The 8,552-nt window shown below is 39.9% G+C and overlaps 1 protein-coding gene across 1 annotated transcript; it reads left to right on the plus strand.

Annotated features, from left to right (window-relative positions):
• The first annotated feature begins 1,733 nt into the window (after positions 1 to 1,733).
• On the plus strand, positions 1,734 to 7,858 carry LOC121888073 (inositol monophosphatase 1-like). Its single transcript, XM_042399346.1, has 9 exons — positions 1,734 to 1,836; positions 4,122 to 4,208; positions 4,415 to 4,554; positions 4,691 to 4,795; positions 5,909 to 5,954; positions 6,043 to 6,151; positions 6,240 to 6,348; positions 7,307 to 7,458; positions 7,613 to 7,858. Exons 2-9 carry the CDS (start codon positions 4,146 to 4,148, stop codon positions 7,738 to 7,740), a joined length of 852 nt encoding a protein of 283 aa, XP_042255280.1. The 5' UTR covers positions 1,734 to 1,836; positions 4,122 to 4,145; the 3' UTR covers positions 7,741 to 7,858.
• The last annotated feature ends 694 nt before the right edge of the window (positions 7,859 to 8,552 follow it).

An 8,552-nucleotide genomic window follows, 5' to 3' on the forward strand; every position in this document is an offset into this window, starting at 1 on the left:
GTGCATCGGATTTGCAGTGAATACAGAAGCCAGCGTAGTAGGATGACAATGTTTTCTGGCAGCTTTACTATTTAATGTAGCTGTTATCCATATGAAGACTGATACCAGCCGACTCACTCGCTTCAAGAGGATGAGATGAAATTCTTTAACTTTCGCTGTAGTTCTCATCCTGTCATTACTTGTGCAATGGCAAACAGCCGAAAACAGGTTCAGGGTATTTCAACAAGCGTTAACTTATGAAATGTTATGCAAGGTGTGGTGGTGATGAACATGTCTGAGCGAGCCCTGTCGAAACAGTCAGGGCTGTTTCTGCTTTTTTCACTACCACAGACAATGCATATTTTGTTTTGTCTTGCAAAAATGTGAAAAAGGCTCCTGCAGCTCAACAGGGTTAAGTGCTGCTGCCCTCTTTCACCAACCACTGAAAGACTATAGAGAAATATATAGACAAATTAGAACGAGGCACGGATCACCATTATTTTCATATAGGTCATAAACAAGTACGAGGCACAATGTAATTTTCTTGACACATGCAGCATGTACCACTAATTGAACAATTATTTTAGCAAGATATGTTGTCCTGCAAGGCTGTCAGAATACTGTCAGCGTTTGATGAGAAATAGCCTGAGGATTCAGAGAATAAGTGAGTGACACTCCCTCGAGACACCGTGCATGTGAATGAAAGTGGGAGCTCACTATTATTATGTCACTTCAGACCCAAAAAATTTCAAGCACACATATCTGTACTGCATCCCTGGGAGTGGTATTCTAGTCTTTGCTTGATTTAAACTTCAGTACTGTATACTTTTAAGGTGTGAGATAGCTGCTGTTTATTTGTTCTTCGTCATTGGATATTCCTACCCGGGCAGTATCTCCTGGTTGTGGTAACATGTAGGCGGGGTATTAAATTATATTTAAGTTATCTCACCTTACAGTGAGATATAATAACCGCATGCTTTACCTCACCGAAACAGGAATGAACAGTTTTGATAGATACACATGTAGAGACAGAGACATGTAGGACTGTGTGCCTGCAGTATACACTTTCAGTCAGTTCATGAGGATATTGTCAAGACCTCATCCAATTTTCAGCAGGCACAGCGATGAATGGGCATGCACACACATATCTACAATCTACACTGACTCATCAGGGGACCTTTCAAAGTATTTTCCACCGGTGGAGTACAATAAAAGGATATAAAGGAAAAGCTCAATAGCTGTGAAGCTGTCAGGAAGTATAAAACTGACAGGGGCTTTGTTTGTCATGCCAAATCCTGTGTTATAACTAAGTCAGGGGCTGGGATGTACCCTTATATTTCTCTAAAATGTAAGATTTTCACCTTATTATTTATGAGGTAAAAGGTCAATCCAATTTCTGTCTAACAGGCATTAAATTAAGAATATAGAATTTTTCATGCTGCACTGAGAATTTAATTACTAGTCATGTCAGCTGTTAGGTGTACATATGTGATATACTATAGAGTAGAAATACAGACAGCAGGGTGTGTCTTCCTGTGACACCTCCACATTATTTAGGAGAATTAGGCAGACACTGGAAATTTTCCATTAACTCATCTGGCCATAGCTGGATCTGCTTAACTCATTGCGCAGTAAATGTGGCATCATGTTGTTGCAAGTCTGCATGTAGAAGAACAGAATGTTACATTACTTTGGTTGCTGTGAAGAAATGCATGAGGGCGGTGCTAGTACTTTTCCCACTCTGTCATGCCAGCTTTTTTTTATAACTTCTCTCCAATGAAAAGTTAAAGTTAAGTTTTTCAAGGGAAGGTGCACTCGCATTTTGCAGCTACCTTTAGACAGACGTGACTTCACAAGGTAAGGTTCTCTTTCATTTTAGCAGTGCATGGATGACATGTGTGAACATAAAAAAGGTGTACAGGTATGTGCTTATCATCATAGCAGATGGATAATAGTCTAATAACTTTTTTTTTTGTTATCATTGTTTAACTTATCAAAAAATATTTATGTAGGGTGGACTCTTCACAAGGCTGAGACATATGATTTCTAATAGCAGAAATAATGTATATGAAGTATACATTAAAGATTCGGTTGGTGCCTTGCCCTGAAATATAGGGACATGCTCTTTTGCTTTGAGTAGTTTTAAACATGATATAATCTTTGAATCGAGTAAAACTTAAAGAAATGAACCTCACTGAATTTTTGGCTCATTTCCATTGACGATATTCCCTCCTGAAAATGTATTACACTGACTACACCGACATCTTTCCTCAATTGTAATGATTTTTAAGTCTAAAACCTGTGGCCTGTGTTTTTTTTAATTCAATGCTTGAGAACAATACAGGACAAAGAGATGCCAGCTGCAGAGGAAGCGTTACATAACTCATTCTGTTGTGTGCTAAGCACCGGCCCCGGAAGTAGAGGAGCCTCCTCCTACATTCTTTTTAAGTTGCAAATCACTGTATCTCCTCAAATGCCCTTATATTGCAACACTCGGATTGGTTGGCAGTGTTTCAGTACACAGTTTGGTCCACAATAAAAACTGCAGAGAGCACTAAAGCTTCATATCACATGGCTTTAATTATCAGAGATGCGCACGCACAGGGCTTTCCGCAAACACAAAACAACTTCCATGTGTTTTTCTTCTTTCATGTCTCTAGTATTTCGCATGTATAACATGTATAATCTACCGAAATGTCCGTCAGAGTAGGCTACAGCTATTAATGTGACTCAGGTATTAATGTCTGAATTTTACATGAATGTCGTCACTGGATGTATACCAGGATGTTGCAGAAACATCAGTACCGATGTTGACTTTATTACATACTTGCAGCATCACACAGCAGCAGAAACAAGAATAAAGAAAGTGTGTCTTTAAATTGAGAGTGTGATGTGCACATTGACGCACATGGCACAGCAGCAGTAACTTCAATAACACGGGATCGGTCAGGATCTGACAGTAATTAATGTTCTGTGTTCTGCTGCCTGTCTACACCATTGACTGTATATAAAGATGTCAGCTGTTACGCACAGATTTCAGGTTTATACGGTGGAATTGTTGGTAATAAAGCAGCGTTGATGGATGAATCCTGAGCTCCATCAGAGCTGTCAGGACATTTTTATTTTAAGTAGTCTAGTTTAAAGCCCAAGATAAGCTTAAAAGCCCATACTCACTTAGTCCCATCTCCCCCCATCCCCTTGTCTGACTGAAGATTTCACTCTTGCTGAAAACAGTCCTGTGTAAAACAACAGGGCTGTGTAAGTATGGGCGTGTTGTTTAAAGTGCCAGTGAGACAATGAAATACGATCCACCAAGTCTGGTTGGAGTAACAGATTACTGTGTTTAAAGACTAATCTGAAAAACACAGCAGTTTATAATACACACAACTCTGGAAAGTTATGACGCTGCAACCCTGTTTACTAGTGCACACATGTGGAATGCATCTGTGTCCGCTGCATTCCCACAGGGTTGTACAGAGGTGCGGTCGTGTTTATTTGTGCTTTAGGATGCAATCACCGTGAAACAATCAGAAAATTTCTCTGATTAACTGCTTTGTTCTCGGTACCACCGCTCCCTATCTTCATTCACTCTCTAGCTCGCTCAACCACCACTGCTCTCTCTCTCTCTTTCTCTCTCGCTCGTGCTCACAGCTCGCTCGCACAGTCTCTCTTTTTTTTCAAAATGAGTCGGGAAGCCAACAAACAAGTCGAACTTTACCTTTAATGTTATCAGATGAAGAGAAAGGTCTGCCCCTCATCCTAATCACGTCTCTGTACTCCCTCATGCTACAATGCCACATGTATTGTAAACATAGGCTCTTCTGATATGCTTGCAGTAAATTGTTTTGTCTGATTTCATAGGGAATCCAACCCAGTGGCAGACATTTAGAATAGCTATATAGAAATAGCCAATCTTCTTGCTGATAGTCTTCTTTGCTTACATACGTCATATAGAGGCATCAGTATTAAATTGAGACTGTTTCATAACCAGTTAAAAACTCCCTGTAGTTGCTTTAAGATAATATAATGTGTTTTCTGATGGCTTTCATTTCATTTGAAAATGCAATCTCTTTCACCTTTTTAAATTGTTTTATGCTTTTTTGAGTTGTTGCACTTTTACAGGCTTTATTTTTTTTTTACAGGTAAGAAGTAAGAAGTAGAGAAAAATGAGTGACCCATGGCAGAAGGCATATGACATTGCCGTTCAAGTGGCAAGAAAAGCTGGAGCGGTATGTCTGAGCCACTATAATGGCCTCTAAATGTATTTTTTCACTGATGTTTGCAAAAATAGGCTAAAACTTAAAATCAGACGAGAATTCTTTAAGATTCTGTGACCAAAATATGGAATATATCCTATCATAATTTTAAGATCTTCAGATTTTAAGTTTATAAAGTAGATTAAGCATGTGCTAATTATGTTCCTTTTCTTTTTTAGGAAATTAGGAAAGCTGGAGAGAGTGAAATAAGGGTCATGACAAAGAGCTCCACTGTAGACCTTGTCACAAAGACTGACGAGAGAGTGGAGAAAATTATCATCGGGGCCCTTAAAGCTGAATTTGGAGAAGGCACACACTGGTGAGACATACTTCCATGCACACAGACACACACTTATGTATGAATGTATGTATTTATGTATTTGTACGCTTGTAACAAAAGGCACTCTGTCATATCTTGCTATCCTCATTGGTCGATTGGTTCTTCTGTGCTGCAGCTTCATTGGAGAGGAGTCAGTCGCAAAGGGGGAGCCATGTATCTTAACGGACAAACCTACATGGATCATAGACCCGGTGGATGGCACCACAAACTTTGTACATGGGTAAGATGTCAGTGTTGCTGAAGGACAATTTGATTTATTGTGTTAATTGATGTGCTTCATTTTGCCCAGATCAAACCAACACTTTCTCTTATTGATCAAAACCCAACAACAGTATTATTACAAGAAGCATTAGAATTGTAATCTGCCAATTAAATAACCATTAAGTGAAGTTTTATTGAAGCATTGCACCAAATATTCACATTATCTCTGCATGGCTTGATAGTATTGATTGTACGTGAGACTCAATGATTCAGTGGTTCCAAAGAGTGATTAATGGCTTTTAAATATTGCTTTCTGAGCTGTAGTTTGTTAGGGGAGCAAAAACACTTTCATGCCAGTGAAAATTTAGGAACTGTCCCCTTCTGAGGACAGCAGCCTCTGTATAATCAGAGCTCCATATGTACTGTTTCACCTCTTTTGGCCACCAACCGAGCTAGATAAAAACAGATGAGTAGCTTTTGGAGAATTTACAATTTTCCCTTACCTACCCAAACGTACACATACATATATACGTATTTTTTTTTACATCTTGTTTGTAGATTAGAGGTATCACTGATGAAATTAACTATCTCAGTTGCTGGATGTCTGGGTAGCAGCTTTAATCAAACAAAAATTGTTAGACATTTTGGGTCATACTCTTATTTTCTTTGTTGCAGAGTTAGATTTCATAAGTCTGTTGAATATTAGCTGTGAAGGTTAGCTGTAGTTAGCATAAAGAGCGGAAACAGAGAGAAACAGCTCGCCTGGCTCTGACCAAAGTTAACAAAATCCACCTACCAGCACCTCTTGCATCTGGTTTTGTTCTGTACAAAACCATTGTGTACAAAACGACATTAGGGAGTTTTAAAAGTAAGCAGATTTATTTAGGACAGAGCCAGGCTAGCTGTTTCCCCTTGCTTTCAGTCTTTATGCTAAGCTAAGCTAACTGTCTCCAAGCTCTAGCTTCATGTTTGTATTTACCTTGGACATACAGTATAAAAGTGACCTATCAATATGCTCATCTAACTCTCGGCAGGAAAGCTAATAAGCCCATAATGCCAAACTTTTCCTTTAAGGATTTTTCTTAACCATCATTTTTTACATACTAATGTACATGAACCTTCATATTTACAGATTCCCATTCGTGGCTGTGTCAATTGCCTTTGCTGTCAATAAGGAGGTATGTCAAATCAAATAAAGAATATTGGAGTTAATAAAAGTATGTATACTTAATATGTGAAAGCTTAAAAAATGACATCTGTTTTCAGTTGGAGTTTGGTGTGGTATACAGCTGCTTGGAAGACAAGATGTATAAAGCAAGGAAGGGGAAGGGAGCTTTCTGCGATGACGAACCAATTCAGGTGTCGGATGTAAAAGGTACTATGTGACTGTGTGCACCTTTATATACTACTGTCACACCTGAAATGATACATAATAGTAATCCCATTTTGTGCTGTCATCTTAGATATCCATAAGTCCATCATCATCTCTGAGCATGGAACTGACAGGTCCAAAGAAAAAGTAACCAAGATCTTCTCCACCATGCAGAGGATCCTCTGCATCCCAGTGCATGGGTAAATGCTCTTGCATTGCATACATCAACTCATTAATATGCTTAGGACTGCCTTTCAAAGCTAAACACAGTAAAATAGAAACATATCATTTCTTTTAAGCACCATGTATTTGCAGTAACATCAAAACGGAGCTAAAAACCAAGCCAAACTATAGTAACTGCACTCTGGCTGTGTAGTTACTGCATTCTGGCTTTGTAATGTTGCTCAGGCTGCAATAACTACACAGTTTGGAAATCTTTGTGTGGTCTAGAAACCAACGGCACACTTCCTGCAATCTCAGCAACAGAGAAACAGCTAACTGGACAGCTAAAGCAAGAAAGCTACGAGAGATACCCACGGCAAGCCTTAAATAAAGCCAAAACTAAGTCATTGCTATGTTCCCAGGGTCCTATGTTCCCAGGGTCCTATGTTCCCAGGGTTCTATGTTCCCCTGCTCTATATAGCACATAATAGGAACCTGAAAAAGATGTTCCCCAGCTCTGTATTCACTTAATATGACATGGGCTATTGTGGGATCTCGTCAAAGGCGTTTTCTGTTCCCCAGCTCTGCCATACGGCTCTCAATATAATAGCCTACACTTGAAGAAACTTATCAAATGTTTGGAGTCATGGAGTCACCAAAGGTCATAGCTTAATGCTTCCCCAGGTTAAAACTAGCCTAGTATACATGTTTTTGAATCTAACTCTCACACTTCACATCTGTCTTCTGATGGAGGGCTCCTGGAGGCCCCTGACACATCCCTATCCCCCTGGCCACCCCTCATGCCCCAGGCTTGACTCCGTGTTAACAGAATATTGAAGTGGGGAACATAGGACCTTAACTCCTGCTAAAGCTAGCAGAGTAGCAAAACAGTTAACAGGCTCTTTTTTTCTAATTCACTGCCACTGTAGTTAGTGTTCACTGCCTTCGTAAGACAGTACTTGTATTTATTTATCTCCAATATTTCCGTGCTGCCAGGCTCCGCGGGTCAGGAACAGCTGCCACTAACATGTGCCTGGTGGCATCAGGGGCAGTGGAGGCCTTCTTTGAGATTGGGATCCACTGCTGGGACATTGCTGCTGGAGCGGTAATAGTAAAAGAAGCCGGAGGGATACTACTGGATGTTGATGGTATGTATGCTTTCAAATCTGATCAAAGAGCAAAGAGCATCAAAGAGCAAAGTCTTACAAAGTGAATGCTGTGGATAAAAGCAGGATATGTTTTTTGAAAACTCTGACTGCCTGTTAAAGCTCTGTTTAATAAAGGCTTTGTTTCACAATTCAGGGGGACCATTCGATTTGATGTCTCGAAGGATGGTTTCTGCAAACAGCGATGTTATTGCTAATCGTATCATTAAGGAAATCGAAATATTCCCTTCGGAGAGGGACGATGCTCCAATAAAGAAGAAGTGAGAAAATTCTTACACCCTGTTTATACTGAATATCCAAATGCATTGCAAAGTGAGTACAAGAAGAAAAAAAGAACAGTTCCATTTCTGGATGTTATCTGAATAAAGTTATTGTGCTATAATCACTGCTGATTTGTCTTGATTTGCATACTGGGTCTGTTTCACAGCAGCACATTTTTCAACCAAAGGAAATTATTTCAATTCAGTCCCAAATTGAATTGACCTCCAGGTTACATTTGACGAATCTAAGATGGCATGGCTGAGACCAGATGCCGTTGTGGCTGCTTCGCTTAGACTGTGCTTTTTGTTTGTTATTTATGTAGTTTTCTGGTGTTCTTTCACATCTCATTTACGCTAATAACCTACAACTGCAGCACATGTCTGAACAGTGCAACTAGAGCTACGTACCTTTTTTTCTGAAGTTATGCATGATAGGACCACTTGGCAGAAAGAGTTCCTTTGGGAAGCGGATCCTAACAATGGAAACAGCCTCCATGGAGAAGCAGGAAGAAGAAATACTAAGAGGAATGTGCCAGGCTCCGAAACAGACACACCATCCACTCCACTATCCTGCTTGTAAATGTTCAATCCATGGATAACAAGCTGGATGACATCAGGTTCCGGGTCCACTTCCAACAGGACATGCGGGACTGCAACATCCTTTGTTTCACAGGGACATGGCTCTCCCCTCTTGCCATTCTCCATGTTTCGTATGTACAGGATGGAGGAATCTGGCAAATCTTAAGGTGGTGGAGTGTGTTTCATGACCAACAACAACTGGTGTGAACCAAGGAATGTTTCTGTTCTGGCGTGCTC

The sequence above is a fragment of the Thunnus maccoyii genome, chromosome 21 (genome assembly GCF_910596095.1).
Source record: "Thunnus maccoyii chromosome 21, fThuMac1.1, whole genome shotgun sequence".
Taxonomy (NCBI): Eukaryota; Metazoa; Chordata; class Actinopteri; order Scombriformes; family Scombridae; genus Thunnus; species Thunnus maccoyii.

What these genes read in the sequence shown, in the direction of transcription:
- LOC121888073 (XM_042399346.1), top strand. Translation starts at nt 4,146, where the DNA reads ATGAGTGACCCATGGCAGAAGGCATATGACATTGCCGTTCAAGTGGCA. An exon ending in CTCTGCATCCCAGTGCATGG is followed by an intron (nt 6,349 to 7,306) that starts GTAAATGCTCTT and finishes CCGTGCTGCCAG; the next exon opens with GCTCCGCGGGTCAGGAACAG. An exon ending in GATACTACTGGATGTTGATG is followed by an intron (nt 7,459 to 7,612) that starts GTATGTATGCTT and finishes TTCACAATTCAG; the next exon opens with GGGGACCATTCGATTTGATG.